Source organism: Humulus lupulus, chromosome 9 (assembly GCF_963169125.1).
Source record: "Humulus lupulus chromosome 9, drHumLupu1.1, whole genome shotgun sequence".
Classification (NCBI taxonomy): domain Eukaryota; kingdom Viridiplantae; phylum Streptophyta; class Magnoliopsida; order Rosales; family Cannabaceae; genus Humulus; species Humulus lupulus.
Genome location: NC_084801.1, coordinates 11,079,073 through 11,100,305, shown reverse-complemented (window position 1 = coordinate 11,100,305; position 21,233 = coordinate 11,079,073). Strand labels below are relative to the sequence as shown.

At 35.2% G+C, this 21,233-nt stretch overlaps 1 protein-coding gene across 1 annotated transcript; it reads right to left on the bottom strand.

The window, feature by feature from the left end:
- Nucleotides 1–4,771: 4,771 nt before the first annotated feature.
- Nucleotides 4,772–7,877, bottom strand: LOC133800885 (uncharacterized). The gene is made up of 5 exons (XM_062238986.1): nucleotides 7,548–7,877; nucleotides 7,352–7,463; nucleotides 6,591–6,683; nucleotides 5,264–5,464; nucleotides 4,772–5,087 (listed from the first exon to the last, which is right to left on the bottom strand). The coding sequence occupies exons 1-5, from the start codon at nucleotides 7,841–7,843 to the stop codon at nucleotides 4,872–4,874; spliced, it is 918 nt and encodes a 305-aa protein (XP_062094970.1). The 5' UTR covers nucleotides 7,844–7,877; the 3' UTR covers nucleotides 4,772–4,871.
- Between the last annotated feature and the right edge of the window lie 13,356 nt (nucleotides 7,878–21,233).

The window sequence follows — 21,233 nt, the reverse complement described above, 5'->3', positions numbered from 1 at the left end:
CATTCGATGTCCCAGAGGCTAAGATTTGATCTGGAAGCTTTTATTTACCTGTTGTTGATGGAACTTCCTTATTACGGTTATGACTAGGTTTACGCTAAGGGCTTGAATCAAGGATCGTACTCAAAGGCCCGTCGTTAGTAACTTGCATACGAACCAAAGGTAAGAAAACTACACCTATTATGTGAATGCATGATTAGAGCTTAGTCAAGGTGATGAATGTGAAGATGAATAAAGCTTGGACTTTGTTGATGAACATGATTATAATTATGTTTGTGAATATCTGATTAGGTACATTGTAATGTGCATAATTTTGAATATGATTATGACTGCTGAGTGAATGTATTATAATGCATTATGATTGTTGATAAGTATGCTATATGAAACATGTGACCGTCTGTTATGACTGTGAAGCTTAGTTTATAAACTAGAGGGTTATTAGGGTGTTAAGTGGGGATCAACTTACCAGTTGAGAATATGTTGGACTCTGGGAGACTCGCCTCATAAGTTGAGTCCTAAGGCTTCAACTTATAAGTTGGAGGCACGTGGTGGCTTGACTTATAAGTCAAGGGCTTAAAGAACTTAGTTTATAAGCTAAGATTGGCATAATGCACCGTGGAGTGCAGGCCACCATGGCTGGGCCACCCTGGGAGTGTGACATGCACTTGACTGGCTCGGATGCCAACAACTTGAAAGAAAGTGCAATGTGCACTTGTGTGACTCTTTGGTCTTCAGTTTGGTTTTATGAACGCACAAGTTTCAGTTATTACCGTTTGATAGTCGTTTTATTCTGTGAACTGTTGATTACGTTTTCTTGCTGAGTCTTCTGGCTCACAGGTGCTTTGTGGTGCAAGTAAAGGTAAAGAGAAGCTCAACCAGCCATGAGTTGGAGGGCATTTGCAGTGGTATGTACATATGCAGTCCGCTCGACCACCACGACCGAGATGCTCAGGGGAACTAGGGTTAAACCCAGCTTTGCCGCCTAGGTCGACTTATTATGTAACCTGAGTATTGTAATTAACTTTTAAACTGATGTTTTTGGGATCCCATGTAAAGAACGTGCTTTTTTTTAACTTAATGAAAATACTTATGAGTTGACCAAAAATTTTAATACCTAAACCTTTAGTGGCTTAATCACATGTTTAGTCCAAATGACTTGTTAGCAAGTCTAGCACTGGTTTAAAACACACTTGGTAATGGACCCTATTTAGCAAGGCGTTACACCAGTACTGCTCCAACAAAAAATATTGGTACGTCTAATAAGAACCATACAACCAATGGTAATGGTAGTAAGAAAAACCATAATGGTGGTAAACGAAGTTGTTATACCCAGATTTCGAGCCATAGTAAATATGACCTCGAAAGCTGAGTTCGCAGCAAATGGTCTCGTGAGGATTAGAGTGATCTAGGATTGTAAGTCGAGCCTGTAAAGTATGATATATGATCTCGAATGCGGTGATCTCGAAATGATTTCGATCTCGAAAGGTAGCTCCGAGAACACCTTCATCTTCAGGAACTTCGGAGCATGGGTCTTGAGCTCGATATCCCATCTCGAAAGCAACGTTAGCTCGGGAGATGTCAGTGGCTCGCACAATGACATGAAACCTGAAATGCTGGAGCCTTGAAGATACGTTATAACCACCTTGAATATCTACAAGTATTATAACTATGAGATGTAACCCTCATTAATTGATGTAAATCCCCAAGAATTGTGGGATATTATTTATTCAGTTATACGCCCCCTGATCTTTGGGGGACGTTTCCTTTTATATCTGATTATTGGCATTTAAAGCTATTTATTTTTATTCACAAAAGAGTAACTACCCAAAATATGTGGGATAGTATTCTGCATCCTTCTCTATAAATAGAGAAGCCATGCACCATTGTAAAGGACCGAAATTCTGATCCTTGAGAGAAAACTCTGTAGAATTCATGCTAAAGAATTGTTCAGAGATAATCTTGAGGTTAATAACAGAGACTCGTGGACTAGGCAGATTTAACTGCTGAACCACGTAAAAAACCGTGTGTTTGATTCGTTTGTTTCTTTTGGCCATTGTCTTTAATTGTTTACGTGCTCTCTTCTTTTATCTGTTGACGAAAAACGGCGTCAACAGAAGTAATAACTCCAATGGTGGCAACAAAAAATAATAGAAAACGAGCAAAAACCAATGATATGCCACGAGAGTACAATCCTCGTTTTACCACCTACTCTACGCTCTTAGGGTCACGAGCAGAAGTCTTTCAAGCTACAAAGACTAAAGTGTCTTATAGGAAGACAAATCCTATTAGGAAAGATCTAAGTAAAAGGGACACGAACACGTTTTGTTGTTTTCATAATGACTACATACATGACACCAATGAGTGTAACCAACTCAAAAATCACCAAGCCATGAGAAGGTATGTTCGATGTCCTGCCAAACAAAATCAGGTTGCTGCACCTAATATGGATGCACCAGCACAACCATTACAACCAACTCTTGTAGCTTGTCGATTAATGAATGTAGGACCACACCTGATCAGTGAAAGTAGAAAGGCACTGGAACGTTATGCTTGAACACTTCGCCATGAATCGGGAAATGAGGTGCTGGTCGTCGAGGAGTGTACTCCCAAAACAACTCTGGATGAATGTAAGCCCATAACATTCACCGAGGACGACGCCGCGCATGTCAAGTTTCCACACAACGTCCCTTTGGTAATAGAGGTCTAGATTGCCAACATGATCGTTGCCAGAGCAATGATAGATAATGGCTCTTCTGTAAACATCATTTTCAAAACTACCCTTAAACAGATGAAGTTAATTGTACGAGATTTGGAGCCCTGTACATAGACCCTATATGACTTTCTGGAGAAGGATTGGCCCTAGTTGGAACAATTAAACTAGCAGTTATTGTGGGAACTGCACCAACAAACAATACTGTCATGGTCACATTTGTGGTAGTCGACACTCCCTCGGCTTTCAATGCCCTACTTGGAAGACCGATATTGATTGACCTAAGAGCCATACATTCACATTCCACTTAATGATGAAATTTCCCACTAACGCCGAAATTAGGCGTGTTAAGTGAAACCATAGAGAGGCTCGAGAGTGCTATAACTTCTCCATCACAACTGCTGAAAAGGCTTGGCAACGACCAACGTGATTTTTGTTGGACCAGCAGAAAGCATGCCGACAACAGTGATGAGAGTAAGCACCATCAGAGAACAAGCCACAATGTCCTCGGATAAACCGAGCAGCTCCAAATAGAGAGTTGCTCAAAGCGAAGGAGAAGATGTAGATCCTCACTTTGGAGATTTTGATATTGGAGTGGGACCAATTGAGGACTTGGAGGAAGTTTCACTCGACCAAGACGAACCGACTAGGATAGTAAAAATTGGGAAAAACTTTTCCGAAGAAGTCAAGTATGAGCTTATAAGTTTTTTAAGAAATAACCAAGACGTATTCGCTTGGTCGCACAAGGACATGACAGACATTGACCCCACTGTTATCAGCCATGCCTTGAATATATATAAGCATAACTTCAAACTGGTACAACCAAAAAGAAGGTTGTTCGATAAAGAAATATCTAAGTTTTTAAAAGAAGAAGTTGAAAGACTAAAAGAAAATGGATTCATAAGAGAAGACTGTGCTATATATTATTGATGAAATTAAGTAGTAATTTTTTTTTGGCAGCAGAAATTAAATAGCAATTTGAACACACACCAAGGATAAAAAGGAATTCGAATACATATTGCTTAAAGATTAAGAAAGAAAAGAGAAAGATAATGCATCACTTAAAATTTCTAATTATAATGAGAGAAAGTAGTATCTAGTTTTACCAACTTTCTAGCTAAATAACATTTTCAGCTGTCATTCTAAATCAAGAAATATTACTTGAGATCCCATTAATAGCAAAAATAAATAAAATAAAGAATCACAAAGTGTTAGACAATTGATGACACTTCTAGACTTTCAGAGTTGGTTAAGAAATTTGCAATTGAAATTCGTCTCAACTAGTTTTATTCTTTCTTGCCCTCCACTCAAAGTTGACACAAAAAAATAAAGTTACATAAAACAAGAAAAACATGTTTTTTTTCATATGTGGTAGAGGAAATAGCACCATGTTTATATTTCATTTAGAAACTTCTTAAATACTGAATATTCATATATTTTTTCTTTTGTTTTGAACTTTGTGAAGAACTTAAATTCAAAAGTCAACAATATACACAAGAACACAAGTTTTTTACGATATTGATGGCTAGACTGACTCACTAATAGTGGGATAAGAACAAAAATAAATTAATCATTTCTTGGCTAAATCAAGTCCTTTTTTTGTCTGAATAAAATAGGTTCGATTAAAGTTATAGTGGGCATCTGCCAACTTTCAAAGTAAACACCTCTAAAATGTGACTTTGAGTAAATAAATTAAGCACTGGTGAAGTAGTACACAAATTCAATAAGATTTTGTCCATTCTTAACTTTTATTTTATTTTTTAGTTCAGAGAAAATACGATACCAATAACAATAAATAAAAACAATCCCTCCTGTATTGATTATCACTAGTTATGTATATTCAGCTTTATCAAAATCAAAACTGATGATCGTTAATGAAGAACACAAGAGTAATTACACTTCATGCTGAGTAATTTTGGGTTAGCGATATTATTTAAATTTGATTTTTTTTTAATTTTAATATTTACACCCATTTTAAGTATACATTAATACTATGTACCATAGTTTGACTTTAATTATGTAGCAAACAGGGCAACATGACCTTCCAATTCCATGTACCAAACATGCTTGTAAAGAAATTTGTTTATTCTAATCATCATTCGGTTGTTTATGAAATTACATATCTTTACAGAAATGGCAAGAGTTTTAAGCTCGGTATTAAGAACTAAGACCAAGGCCACTTAGCATTTCTCCATGTGAAACTGCGAGCTCTAGAGTTCGTGCCATTTGGTTCAGCTTGTATATGCTGAAGATCATCGAATCCAGAAACACAACAGCATCGAAGTTTTTGATCACGAAGAGTCGCTTCCTCCCTGTATGCTGGATTGGAATACCTTGGATGTTGAATAAATGACACATTTTTCCACCATAGCTTGACGGCCTAGAACAACATTGGCACAAAACAAAATCATGTTAAAAGTTTGTTAGCTATGCCATCTTCCCGGAATATATGGACATAAGGGAAAATATTCTCAGTTATTGAGTTGTTAAGTTCTGTTGATAGTGTGATTGATCTTTGTAAATGAAAAAAACATGGAGTTTCAATGTACCACTTACATGCCAATATATCCATACTGCCACTTTATGTGGCATCAACCAGAAGTAAAGTGATTGATCAGAGACCGACGATAAGGAAACTTTCTTGGCTCTCAAAGTAGCAGTGAAATAGTTGCCAAGAGTTGGATGCTGGACTGAAATAGCCACAGATAGATTATCCCCTGGAACACTGGCTTTGATATTCCAATTCCCAAACATATCCTGCAATTATTTTCACGGATCTTGAGATTTTTCCATGTAGAATTACAAAAATGTTATAATTTATCAAATATAGCAAGATATTTTGATGAAATGTGAGGCAGTTTTGTGCCTCTATACCACTTCAGATATACAGATTTTGATTAGTTAACTTAGTCAATTACCATTATTGGCAATGAATCAGGGCCGCTAAGAACAACCTTACTCCGGCATTTATTTTAAGCACTGAACAAATTAGCGACAACTCACTACATTGTCTTGATGCACTTCTCATGAATTATCTGAATCAGCACCTGAAAAGTCTAATATTTAGCATTCCCTGACACCCTCAGTGATTCTTTTACCAGCACAAAGCTTTATCACACATGGCAAGGTTTTCTCTCTTCAGTTGGAGAAAGAAAAATGTGCCACCATATTGTAGAGTAAAGACCAAAAGGTTTACAAAAGAAGACAATAAAATATCATTGTCTACAATGGAAGATGATACAGGGTCCATCTTAGATTAGAAACAAAGATGCCAATCTCTGAGTAAATAAAAAAAAAAAAAAAAAAAGAAAAAGGCCACCTTAAGTCCTTAGTCTTAAAGAACCTAACAGCCACCCAAATTTTAATTTTCTTCCCATTCATGCTCCTCTTCAAATTCTGTGCACCCTAGAAGATCCTATTACTTCTTTCTAGCCAAAGATCCTGCTATTTTTTTTTCGTACAAACCAACCATATGAAAACCTATCAGAGAAAAAATAGATGGACGGAATTCTTCCTTCCAAGGATCATGGAGCGAGAATAGACAGAATTCTTTCATTTGCAAGTCTACTTCGTTTACAGATCTCTTCAAGCATTATGATAAGGGGTCTTTGTTCTCCCATAATTTACTACAGACCAAATGCAACTTAGAGAAAATGACTAATTCCGCAGTGCATAAATTGCATGAAACAAAATACGAATTACAGGGCATAAATCATCTAAGCATGTAACAAAGACCAAAAGAGATTGCAGAATTTGTAGATTAATTGTATTTCCAGAAAACATTTTTGAAATGCAAATACAGTTATGAGCTATGAGCATTAGCATAATGCTATGTAAGAGCAGGATGTTGATATAGAAGAGAAAAGTTACTACTAAAACATACCATAAAAGGACTGACATGCAATGGTTTTGCCACTAAATCAGATTTTGGATTGAAAACAAATGTTACTCTTTCACCCCATGGAGTATTGGTTACCTGAAACCAAAAACCAACAGCAATGTCAGCAAAGCAACTCACTACCAATAACTAATCAAAAATCATACTAACAAGTGTAATTTCTAGCATTTGCTAACTTATATCTATAAAGTAACTAAACATTTTTAAGCGAATCAATCTAAAAATGCCACTACTTATGAATCTCCAATAGGAAATAATCTACTTCCTCCTGCTCTAGCTTTTAGCAAAAGAAAATTAATCATTCAATCTGAAAATGTACAGCTAATGAATCTCAAATTTGGGTACCCATCATTTCTACCTATTACATGTGACATGTAATTAAGTATTATGACCATTCAAACAACAAAGATGAGAGAGGGAGAGATTTAAAAGCATTTTAAACTCTTGTTTCCTTCAACAAGAAAACAAATAGAAAAACAGTTCATTCAAAACTCAATGTTCTTACAACCCATGAGAGTTAGCTTGGCTGGCTCAAAGTTTTCTCTCATGAGGACTGGTGCTGAATTTCTCATAGGGACTATCCTAGCACTTTGCTAGTTTCTTGCCTCCCAAAGACTGTATGTTTTAGTGTAACTAATTCTACAATCAATTAAAACTCAACTGTCGTTCAATGGGAATTTGTGAATTAAAATCTCATACAACAACAATAATAATAATAAAAATAAACAAAGTGACATTAAACCCACCTCGGCAATGCAGTTGTTCAAATTCTGGGCAGAGTCTTCTAAATCATAGCAATAATACAAACTCAATGGATTTTGCTCATATCCAACGCTTTCAGGTATAGATAAAAGAAACCTGTTTTTATCCAAACACAAACGCAAAACCATTAAATACACACACATAAACTTAAAAGTCAACGATGTGAGGAGAAGTGATTACACGGGGCCAGTAGTGCCAGCAACCCGGCGAGCTTCATCGGCGGAGAGGTGGTTTTGAAGTGAAGCGGAGGCAGAGTCGAGGTCAAAGAGGGCGTAGCGAACGGAGTAGGTGAAGGAGTGGTGGACGGGTCGCCGGCGCTCGTGCCAGACGGTACCTTCGTAGAGCGAGAGAAAGTGTGAGTGTGAGTGGTTCCGGCGACGGAGGAGTAAGCGGAAGGGAAGGAGGAGAGAGAGTAGGAGGGTAGTGAGAAAGGTGGAGATAATTGACCCGAACAGATAGATCAACTCCATACGCATTCAATCCTTCTTTCAGTTTCCTTTGATAATGATATTTATATTTATATATAAATACTAGTTTTATTATTCGTGGTTAGTCATATTCAACAACATATTTTATATATTTAGAGGTTCTTAAAAGAATATTAAATCTAAATATTTGTAACCAAAACCTATAAAATGTAGAATATAAATATTATTTTTTGCTGTTATTATATGTATAAATAATTTTTTATTTGTAAAGCTATATTTTGACTTTATTAATTATTATTTACTTTATTTGAGAATTTTTAGTTATTTTGCCTTTTTAATGATTTTTTTGATATATTTATAAGTCTTTTTTTTTAAGTAAAATTATTTTATCTTTAATTACAATATAATAAAGAATTCATATTAACTTTTTGTGCCCAATATTTTAACGCATGACCATTTTTTATGTGATATACACGTATTAAAGCATAAATGATATTATTTTTAAAAGAGTAATAATTAAGACACACTTAAATTATGCACATTTTTTTAATTTATAGCATAATATTTCCTCATTTTTTTAATCTTTTGTACAAGTTATTTTTCTTATTAACAATATTTGAAAGGTGGTTCTGTACATTTTTGGCGAGGCAATAGCTTGATTGGGTTTAGTACGTTTATAGGTTTACTAAATATAATGATATTATTATAGGTGTCATAAATATAAAGAGAAAAATGACAACATAAAGATAAGCACTAACCCTTGAAAAAGTCAAATCACTATATATATTTTATTTGTAGATATGGGTATAATGAAATTTTTTGTCTTTATTATCACTACCCAAATATTCATCATTCTATTAAGTTATCTAGATATATGAATTTTCTTAATTAGGAGATAACATACATTATAATTACGGTAGGAATGGAAATTCCGGATAATCTATGATGATGAAATCAGAGTTTAAATAGTTAGTTGCATGTGCGCGTGTCTCTGATTTTGACAGTGTAAATTTATTGAAATTTTCTGAAAATTGGCAAGATGCATACTATAACTAATATGTATGCGGTGAAAAAAAATTAAATTATAATTTCTCAAAGTACCGAAAATAGAAAATGCTCCTATGACCAAAAGTAATGACGCTAACTAATAAGCTTTATATATTTATATAGGGTATTGCTCATGTGCAGCTCTTAAAACGTCTGCACCTATGGAGACATTTTTTTTTTTGCACCATTAGATCAATTGAATGGTTGTGATATATATACTGCTGTAAGTTATTTTAATCATATTTTCTCTCTTTCCCTCACAGCTACGGCAACCCATCCTATTTTCTCTTTTTCTCTCATAGCTACGACAACCCATTTTCTTAGCTATTTTCTCTCTTTCTTTCACAGCTACAGCAGCCCATTCTCTCTCAAACGACTTAAGTTCTCTCACAACCATTCTACGGTAGCCCATGCTTTCTCAAACGGCGGCTTAAGTTCTCTCACAACCATTCTACGACAGCCCATGCTCTCTCAAACGACTTAAGTTATTTGAATCCTATTTTCTCTCTTTCTCTCACAGCCATACTACGGCAGTGTATTCTCTCTCAAACGGCTGTGATATTCAAATCGGTAAGTTATTTTAACCATATTTTCTCTCACAACCATACTACAACAGTGTATTCTCTCATACACGGCTGTGATATTCAATACTAGTGGAAGTTATTTTGTCTAATTTGTTAAAAAAGAAGAATTGTTCGGCTGGTTCGTTAAACCACAGCGATAGTACACAGTGTATTCTCTCTCAAATCCGGTTATGTCTTTGGTAGTGGGATGTGAGGCTGTAGATGATTTCAGACGGGGTTTCAAAGCAAGGCGGTTGGTGGTTTCTTATTTGTGGATTTAGGGGTTGCAGAGTCGAAAAGTGAAGTTTGTCTATCGACGCAGGTTCAACTTTGTTATTTTGGGGTCATTTTTGTGTGGTGTTAGCTTTGTAGCAGATCTGTAAAATTAAGACTAGTAATAATAGTTGATTTACAACTTAACTTAGCCATTAGCTACTTTGTGTGGGTCGTAGTGATTTTATATTTGTTGCAGTACTGTGTTTTTGTGTTTAGTGGTTTTAGTTTGGCATTCTGCTTGCTTGTTTTGTTTCATTGTGAGAGGTTTGCAGGATAAAATTTATAAATAAAAGAAGAATGATGTTTATGCATCCAAGGGGTCATTTATGTTATTAGGTTGATGACATTCTGTTTGGCATTTTGTTTGTTTGTTTTGTTTCATTGTGAGGGGTTTGCAGGAAAAAATTTCTAAATAAAAGAAGAATGATGTTTATGTTGGAAAAAGTTTATACATGATCTTTATTTATTTTCATGTATATCTAATATTAAACAAATTAATACAAGATAGCCTAAAACATGTTTATAAAATTGAATTCAAAGATAAACAAATAATATAATACTTACAGTATACGCAACGGAATTAAGAGTCCTTCCTTCAGTTTCTCTAACTCTTGTATCCTTTCTGTCGTAGAGTATTATCAAGAAACTGAACCGATCTTCTATTTTTCTTCATGATCTTCCAATGTATCCTTAGAACTACCTAGACTAGTGTGGGCAATTCTCAACACATGAGATAGATATAGAGAGAAGAAGAGAAAATAACAAAGAGGCTTAGAAAATGACTTGTGTTTAGAGAGAATCTAAAACTATTAGAAAATCTGACTTGTGACTAATCTGTCGTCTCTTAAATCTTCTCTCTAAGCACTCCTTTTATAGACTCAATTAGGTCATTTAATTTAATTAAAAAATCAATAAAATAACAGCCATTTTGAAGCCCTAGGTCGAAATTATCATGGGCTATAGGCCCGTAAAATTCCCATTTGATTATAAGCCCATTGGACTTAAAATCAAGGCCTGCATTATTTTCTATTGATTTAATTAATTAAATAATTATTTAAATCCTTTATCAAATTAATTATTTATAATTTGAACCTTGATTTAAACTTATTTATTAATTTAGATACCAATTTATCTTAATTAATAAATTTGCCATAATTTCTCTTTTCTTCTCAAAATTACACAACTCTGTGAAACTATCCAAAATTGACCTGGTCAACTTTGATAATTCTAATTGATGATTAAATCAATTAATTGAGACTATCTAGATGATTTTATCCAAGGTACAATGGGGACCATGGGCCTATGAAATCAAGCTCCAATAAGTTATCATAAATCTAACAAATAAATTTACTAACTTATTAATTCCTCGTGACTCCACTATAGACTTGGAATTGCACTCTTGAATTCATAGAACGTTCTATAACAAATATAGATACGCTATTAATTATCCATTGTTACAACCATAATTGTCACTCAATCCTCTATAGACGGTCTAGAATGAGATAGGACTAAAATACCGTTTTACCCCTCATTGTATTTTATCCTTAAAACACTTAGTTCCTTGTAAATGATATTTCAGTAAACTAATTTAATTACTGAAATGAGATCTCTATCATTTAACACCTTGAACCAAACTAAAAGGAAACCATCGTTTTACTTCTTCATTAGAAGCTATAGATGTTCATATCTATGATTAACACTCCCACTCAATTATACTACCGAGTTCCCAAGATGTAAGTATGGGCTAGTCCGTAGGGTAAGCTGGTAACGAACAAGTCAAAGAACTCAAATAATACAATCAGTTAGAATACTAACCACTCAGAATTGAGATTGAATTGACCTATGGTCAACTATATGATATGACTAGAATAGATAATAACGGTATGTTTACTTATCTTGTCAACTGTCAATATCGGTCCTGTCCGATGTAACAAATACATCCGATCTTATCTACTTTGCTAATGTTCTGGAAAGAACATAACACTGTAATGTGTAAGTAGATCATATCGTAGATTGGCAAGTCAGTGTAAATCCGGTGCACTGACTAATCTTAGGATTAACTTATTTTGAACATATAATCATATTTATATTCCACTGTGATTACGTCACTATAAATAAGATTAGCTATATGCTCGGGATTTAATAGAAGTTTATATTAAACAAATAATCATGAAAATAAAACATGTGAGCAAAGTGATTGACCAAGTCAAAAAATGATTTCTATTCTTTTATTGATAATAAGATGAGATTACAAAGAATTTGGGTTTTAATTAGGGCATAAAACCCCAACAGTTTATGCACCCAAGGGGTCATTTATGTTATTAGGTTGATGAAGAGCTATTGTTTATGGACTTGAGTGAATTTAACTTTCTAAGGATTTGTTAAGTATTAAATCATTTCTATTATTTTACATCTATAAGAAATGCATTATTATAAACATCAAGAAATCATTAGTTGGTCAGTCATGCCATTCAAAATCTTCACTCGCATGAGTGCCCTTTGGTTTGTTGGTCGTTTTTGAAGTAGGCTATGAAAACTTATTTGTAATCTATTCCTATGAATTGAAAAGGGTTGTGGTGGTTATAGCTATGTATAATATTTGTATATATAAAACTGGAGACAACATATTCCAAAACTACTGGGTTAGGATATGTCATTAAACTTTAACAATAGACTGCAATCATTCTAAAAATGGAGGATATGATAAATGATTTTGTTTGAGTATGAAGAAAATGGTGGTTAATTTTTTAGGAATTTAAATTACTCATTTATATTTATATTGCAACTACACAGCCATAGACTTTTGAAGCATGTGTATTGTTTGTTGGGATTATAATATATTTTTTTATGAATATTGTTTCCATACGTCACCACTATTGAGATCAATTTTTTGGTTAATGTTGCAGAGGTTTGATTTCTTCTGTATTATTAGCTAGAGGATAAGTATTTTGTCTTTATGTTATGTTTCTTTTTTCTTGAAGGAATGAAATTTGTTTGAAAATGATTATTGTACAGTTGTTAATATATTTCCCCATTTTATGTTACTGGTGATTTGATGATTTAGGATGGAAAATGTTATTGTTGAATTCTATAATGGAATCAATACAGAGGCTGTGTAATGATTATGTTAGGTTGAAAGATGATTTGAGAGTAATTAAAGACGAATTGTGTGCAATAACTGAACATGGGAAACATAGGTATAGTGAAGCGAAAAAATTTGAGCATAAAATGGTTGAAAAATTAATTGGGAGGAAGGAAGATGTTGATTTGGTTAATCCTTTAGGTAAAGACAAAGCAACTGATTTTGATAGACACACTGATGGTGTCGTTAAATGTAGTGGGGTTGATAGCAAAGTGGAAGATTTAAGTAACAGTGAGTTGAAGAAGTCTGTAGGAGATATTCAGGGGTTAGATGAACCAAGTTCATCCATAGGTACTTGTAGGTTTAAATGTGGAGGTGATAACTCAATTAATATAGAATGCAGAAGGAAGAAAGTTGTTGGTAATTGAGAGGATAAATGTTTGGGGGGAAACTTTGGGAACTTTGATGATACTGTTTTAAGGATTTCATCCAAATTTGGAGAAACATTATTGTAGCGTGAGATGTCGATGAAAGTAAGTAATGGTATATTTTCGTAGGTTAAAAGTTGATTTTTTTTTGTATTTTTGGTTTTTTTAATTTACTTATTGAACCTATTTGGTTGTTAATTTTGAGATTGTAGAAGCCTAGAGTTTGTACGATTAACCAAACATCTTCAAAGTTGTCGGATGTAAAAGTAGGAAGCCAGTCAGTGTCTAGTAGCATTGGTGGGCCAATTGATCGGAGGAAAAAACGATAAATGCGTAATTGAGTACGTTTTCTATTTCTTTGTTATTGTACCTTGTTTTATAATTTACTAGGTTATCTAAGCAAGTGAAGACTAAATCACAGACAACTCCATGTGGAGTTTATATTTCTAATGTTACAATTGGGAAGAGCCAAAGCATAGGGCCCTTTAAAATCCGCACGCCCATAATGGACGATGATATAGGAAAATTAATAGAATACATATTTGATGATAGTTTGAATCCGGAGTAAGTATATTTTTTCCATTAATTAACAATAAGAATTTTTTTTGCATTCCCAATGTTATTATAAATTTGTTTTATTTTTGTGGCACAATGAGACACTGGTAGACACGGGGTTTAATCATCTGACGCGTGGTTTGGTTCGAACATTGTGTCCTGGTGTTTTTATTAATGGAGAGGTATGGATTGATAATGTTGGACTGTTTAGTTAGAAATCTTCACTTTATTTAGATTTCCCCACCTAAACTAATATTCATGGACGGTAAGGGTAGGTTTCCAATGTTTTTTTCTTGTTTTGAACGTAGGTGTTGAATGCAGTATGTGAGATGAACACACGTAGGGAGCAGCAAGTTTCAACAGAGATTTGTTCGTCATGGTATTTGAATATTAGAATGACGGTGAGTATTGTTCCTGTAGCAAAATTCAACCCAATATAAGAGATATCAAATTAATTCTAAATATTTTTTAGTGACAGTGTACTGGAATTAATATTCAGAACTTATTTCCTTAAAGCAGTCGATCTGATTCAGCTCGTAAACTATTTATTGGAGATTTGAATTTATGTGGGAAGGTATATTTGTGGTCTTTTTTAGTATTTTGGGGTTTTTTTATTAGTTGAATATTTTATTATTTTGCAAATTAAGATTCAAGTTCACAACGAGGAGATGCAACACTGGGTTCTCTTTATAGTTCATGTAGGTAATGGGGTTGTCGAAATATGTGATTCGTTGCTGCTAGGGCGTAAAGAATCATTATCACAATCTCTTGTTCTAGTGGTGGTGAGTTTTTAAATTTTTTGGGGTTGTTTTAAGTTTTTTTTTTTTGTTGGGAGTAAAACTAAGGTGAGGTGTTAATTAATTGGAGAAGGTTTTCTATTTCAAAACTGAAGGTGTAGTATTGGACTATCATTACAGTTGATGTTATCTTGTTTTGTCCACACTGTAGTTGCAGTAGCTTGATTTAGTTCTCCGAAGGGACCTGTGAAGTCATTCACATGTTTCAAGGCTTTCACTAATAATGAAGTTGTCCAACAATCAAATGGATATGACTGTGGTATTCATGTGATAAATTGGATGGCACAATGCAACCCTTCTGACTTCAAACCAAAGGGTGTAAGATTTTATGTTGTACTTTATTAATTTTTAAATCTATCGGGTTTCTTAGTAGTTGAATAATGTTTATATTCAGTAGTTGAATTTTTTTTTATTTCTTTCACAATTCACAATTTCTGTTAAAGTATAACTCATATGATGAGAGGGCTCGTGTTGATGTTGGTTTAGTGACATCTCTACACAACAAAGTTAGGAATCAAGTAATGGCTTCAGCGAGGATAAAGATGAATTTTGCTCGATGTGTAGGGAAATAGGTTTGATGATTAGTAATTGTGAGTGAGGTGTGTTATGAAAAATATGGTTAATGAGGTGTGGGTCTATTGTCATGGGAGCTCGAAATATCCTTTTGACTTAATTTCTTTATTGTCATATACTTTTAATTTGATCTTGTTGCCCCTCTCTATATGTCAATGACAGGATGTTTATTGTGTGGGGTGATGTTAATTCTATGCAGATTGGCGCGATATTATTAAAATGAACAGCGATGAACCAACCCCTACTTTCATATATTCAAGACAAATCAAATAAATTAAAAAAAAAAACTACGATGGCATATTAAGCATGTTCCATTATAGAGCTTCATATATTTGTCCCACTTTAATTAAGAATAAACATTTATAAACACCACCCTATCCTATTTCAAAATAAGCTTAAGACAAGAATCATGGTATAGCATAACAGTGGTGGTTGTTAGTTGTTATGCAAATCATGGTATATCATGTCCCACTTTAATTACTGGTTGGAGCTGCCTTATATCACCTACAACTATATGAAGCTAATGTCTTAAAAATAATGTCTGTTTTTTATTATGTTGGGGGAAACTATACTTGTACTACCTACCATTAAATGTACCAAATAGGAGCAAACCAATTTTATACAATACACTGAGACATAGCATATGAAAATTATAATTATTGAGCCTTCCCATAATTGACAGAGAATATTGTTTTCATTGTACAAGATATATAACTCATTTTTAGATACAACATGTGTTGTGACCTTCGTTAAGATGCAGCAAGTACCATAACGATTTATTCAACTGAAACTTGTATCTTACAGCATATAGAACATTCAAACAAACACGTATATGTAACACCCTGGTTACTCCAAGGTCGTTACTGTGAGCTTTAAACCGTGCTTAACTCGATAATCGAGTTCTTTGGTTATAAATGTGCATCTAGGTGTTATTAACAGGCTATGGTGAAAACCGTTCAAAAGGAAATGATATATTTTATTTAAAACATAAAACTATTCATGGGCCCATAAAATCGTTTACAAGTTATTTACAATCCAAAATGGTCATTACAGTGTAAAAATTACAACCTGCCGACCTAAGCGGCAAAAATAGGGTTAACCCCTAGTTCCTCCGAGAAACTCCTTGGCCGTGGTGGTCAAGTGGCCGCATATGTACACATCGCCACCTAAGCTCTCCACTCAAGGCTGGGTGAGATTTTATTTCCCTTTACCTGCACCACATAGCACTCATGAGCCAAGGCTCAGCAAGAAAACTCATTACTGCATGTATATAATTTCAGATGATGATCATGATAATCATACAGAGCTTATAGCCCTTAACAGTTGAGTGAATAACACTTTGAGGTTCTGTTAACCATGATGGGTCTTATAGCCCTAATCAAATGAGTGATTTAACACTTGAGGTTCTGTTAACCATGATGGGGCTTATAGCCCTAATTAGATGAGTGACTGATGAGCAAGTCACTAACGTAAACCAGATGAGTGACTGATGAGTAAGTCACTAACGTGGGCTCAGCACCCATAGCCATGTGACGATGCAGTCACTTGGACCTTCTGGCCCTGGCTCTAAGTGACTAGCCATAGGCTAGACAAGCACTTTTAGTTTTCATCGAACTTGAGGTCGGTCCAGAATTAATGCTCATGATGAGTCATTCAATGCTGATGTCGATTAGATCTAATCTTTATCGGCTTGCGTTAAACACACTAAGACCGTTCTTAACTTATGAGTCAATACCATATGACCAGTGCTCAGTACTACTGCCGAACTTGACTAATGAGTCACAGCTTCACAGTTAATACCGACACCATTGCCAATTCTGACTAATGAGTCAGTGCCATTCACAAGTAAGCAAGATTTGCTAAGCATTTGATATGCAATCATTGTCCACATTTAAACACTCAACATGCCTCATGAATAAGCATGCATGTCACATATGGGGTGCAGTTTTCTTACCTATGGTTCGAGCTATAAATAGTAAAAGAACGACCCTTGAGAACGATCGACCTTTCGATTCCTTAGCAGTCACCTAGTCATAACCAAATATAATCTCCATTAATGAAAATCAACCATAAAAGGATCTTGACCTAAACCTCACTCCCGGGACCCCGAATTGTACCTAAACGGTGAGTAGATTCGATCCCGAGCCTTAGGAATTGAAACCTGTAGAGTCCCAGAACTTTACTTAGCTAGTTAGATAGTAGTAGTAATAGTAATAGCTAGTAATAGTTATAGTATGTTTATTACTGTGGATTTTGGTTCAAGCCGCGACTTAGTTGAACACTCGTAGCAACACTTATAGATTTTATAAGTTTAACCTATAGTTTAAGAATATTAATTATAACATAAGGTTTGATTAATATAGCTGATTATAAAGATGTTATTTATTATACTATAAGGTTTAGATAGAACTAATAAGATCATGACACTTGTCGTGTGCATGTTTAGTGAGAAATTAAGCATTTTTGATGAATAATTTTTTAAAAGAAATATTTGAAAACCCCAGAACCTGCCAGCAGCTTTAAAAATGTTATAGGACTCAGTCAAATCTGTTTAACCAATTCAAATTAAGCTGAAAAAGTGCAATTACGTGTATAATATTTCGGCGTATGCCGATATATCGCAGCTATAGGGGCGATATATCGCCACAGGGGGAATACGAAAACATGTGAACTTCGCACAAATGCATTGACGAACACTCAGGGCATAAGCCCAGGCGATATATCGCCTACCATGGGCGATATATCGGCCCTCGGCCAAGTTTTTTCAAACGTTTTTGAAACCGAGCTCATTTTATTCCTTAACCTCTTAGCAAGCTTCTGAACGTTTTGACCGAGTCTTAAGCATCTGCTGAACAAATATTCAAATTTTTTTCAAGTAATATTCATTATTTTTATTCAAGCTAAAAGAAAATCTTTTCACTCCTTGAACTCTATAAATATGACCTAGTACCCAGCCATTTTTCTCATTCTTCAAGCTGTGTTCAGAGCCTTCAAGCTGCTAGGTTTACTATTGAGTGATAAACACTTGGGTTGGGATATAAGCTTTATCATTTTTAAGCTTTATAAACATTTGGGAAGTAAGATAAATAGTGTGTTTTTCTATATCGAGGTGTAGTTCGGTTTTAATACATTCAAAGGCATTCCTACTCTTATGTTCATTTCTATATGACTCTTTAGTTTCTTTAGTTTTCTTTACTCAAATCCTAACTCGATATTTTCCACTTTTGGTTAGGTATTTAAGTTCTTTGAACTTAAGGTTTCCTTTCGGTAAGCTCTTCCTCTCGGTGGTTTAGATTCATTTCTTTTTCATCTCCTTCTTTTAGAAATACTCACATTCTCATTGTTGGTTTTTAGGAGTGTTTCAAATCCCGTCCTTGTTCTCACATCCCAGTTTTGGTAAGGAAAATGGGATAGAATTTTATATGTTTATATGTTATCTTATGTTATGTTATGCTATGTTATGTAATGTTATATTATGTATGTTGATAGACCTTGGGCATATGACTTGTATAACTAACAAGCCCCAATAATTTATAGGCATATGACTTGCTTAGCTAGCAAGCCCCACAAATCTATTGGGCATATGACTTGTTTAGTTAACAAGCCCCAAGTAGTATAATGGCCATTGTAGTAGTATGTAATGCCCTGGATAGCCAAGACCGTTACACTGTGTGTTTATAAAGGTGTAAGACTTGCTAATCAAGTCATTTAATTCAAACGTGTTACTGAAACTATAGTTGAACTAGGGTTAAAAGATTTTGGTCTCAAAAGTTGCATTTCTTATATATAAACAATTTTCTTTTTACATGGGATCCCAAAAGTAATACGTTAAAGACTGTTTACAAAAGATTCAAGATTAAGATACAGTGACCAGCCATTCTAAGGCAAAACAGACAGTTAAGCATATCCCGTCCTGTTCCACTCCTCGGCCGTGGCGGCTGAACAGCTAACTATGCACATTCGGCCTTGCAGCTCTCCATCTCAGGATTGGTCCAACTTGCCTTTGCCTTTACCTACACCACATAGCACCGGTGAGCCAAGGCCCAGCAAGAAAACACAATAACAGATCACAATCATTCAACAGACAATCAGATAACTCATACCGCATAAGCATGTACTCAACAGTTTAGGCATTCACGTTAATCAAGTATTCAACATACCAAGTATATCATTTCATATCAATAATCATTTTACATATGATAACTAGGGTTAATGCCCTTAGGCCGCACCCTCTACTTATCCCACTAACTCTGGCCCGCTTAAACCGAGCTCAGTGAATATTAAGCTGTCATCGGCTACCAGTGGCCGAGCTGCGCCCTGTGCGCAAGATTAATTTATGGCACCCTTAGGCCGTCTATCACATGTCCCATGGCATAATACCATCTATGACATCATACAGATATAGGGAGCTCTTAGTCCCATCACAAGCACATAACCGGGTGCAGTTTTCTTACCTTTGGATTTGCTAGCTTTGTTCAATTTGATCCTCAAGCACGATCCCTCTTGAGCCCTAGCATACACCTAGTCACAACCATAGATTAGAATCATCACCAAACCTCAAGTCCAAAATCCTAGCCTCGGGACCAATCCCGAGCCCTCGGGAAGCCCTAATTCCACCAAATGGGGTGGTCAAATCGAACCTCGAACCCTCGGGCAAAAACCCTTGAAATTAACCCAAAAACCCCTTTATGGAAACAGGGTAGCGCTACAGCGCTACAAACAGAGCCTAAAACGCCCCAGACCACATAGCCTAGCGCTACAGCGCCCAATGACTAGCGTTGTAGTGCTAGTTACAGCATAACAAACCCTGCATTTTTTCTCCTTCGATTTCCCCGAGCCAAACCTTACCAAAACACTTCCAAACTTCAAACAAACATAAAAACAAGCCTACCAACTCACCCCACACATCCCAACCACACATAACTCAATCACATGCACCCCTAATCAAAGAATTCACCATAGCTGAACCTAAAGCTCAGAAACTCAATAAGAACAACAGTTGAAACCACAAAACTTGAACTAGAATTCCTTACCTTTGGTGGATGAGCTCAACCTAGGTTATCCTCCACACTAGCTTGGCCTTCACCTCCTCAAAGCCCCAGCCTCAATTTCCCTAGAATTCCCACCAAAGCTCAGCTTAAAATCCACAACAATACTAAGAACTAGAAACTGAAAAACTACCTTGAACCTTACCTCAAATGATGAGTATTCCCTGCCAATTCCTCAAACCAGCCCAAAGACCTTAGCCTCAAGCTCCTGCCTAGACCCTTCCTGAGTTTCTGCCCCAAAAGACCTCAAGAATTGATGAAGAAGAGCTTGAACCAAGAGAGAGAAAATAGACTTCCAATTCCCTTTTTTTTTCCTTTTCTTTCCTTTTCCTTCTTTTCTTTCTTTTCCTTCAGACCTCTATTGCCTTCTACACATTCCACCAAAGCATAAAACTTAATATTGATTATCCCTTATAAACCAAATGACCACAATACCCTCCCATAATTCCTAAGCCTTTTAATCCACCTAGAGGCATTTTGGTCATTTCACCCAATTCCTGCTAATTCCTCGAGTGTCTCAAATATCTACCACTTACTTCCCTATACCTAACTAATCACCAATTATATTCTTCAATGTCAAAATTGACCCCAATATATTCTCTAAATTCCCAGAAATACCCCCAAGCTCGCCCCGAGCCAGGTATAAATCCCTGCCGTGACTTTTTCGCTAAACTGCTCACTTGGATCGCCTCGAATCACAGATTATAAATATATCCACATAATAATGTGGTCTCAACAATTTATCACATATATATACAGTTATGTCCTCAATGGGCTAAAATTTACAATTATGCCCTTCGAACCTAATCATGGCCTACATGCATACTAATACACATAGTCATGCATCACAGATATTCAAATAATCATATAACATGCTTTAATCATTAAATCACATATAATCCAGTTATGCCCTCCCGGCACACTAATCAAGGCCCTTAAGCCTTATTAGTAAATTTGGGTCGTTACATAGTATATGACATATGTTTATAGTATATGTTTATGATATAGTTTATGTGTATATTTTATGTTTTTAGTAGATTTTCCTTGCTGGGCATTAGGCTTATTCCTT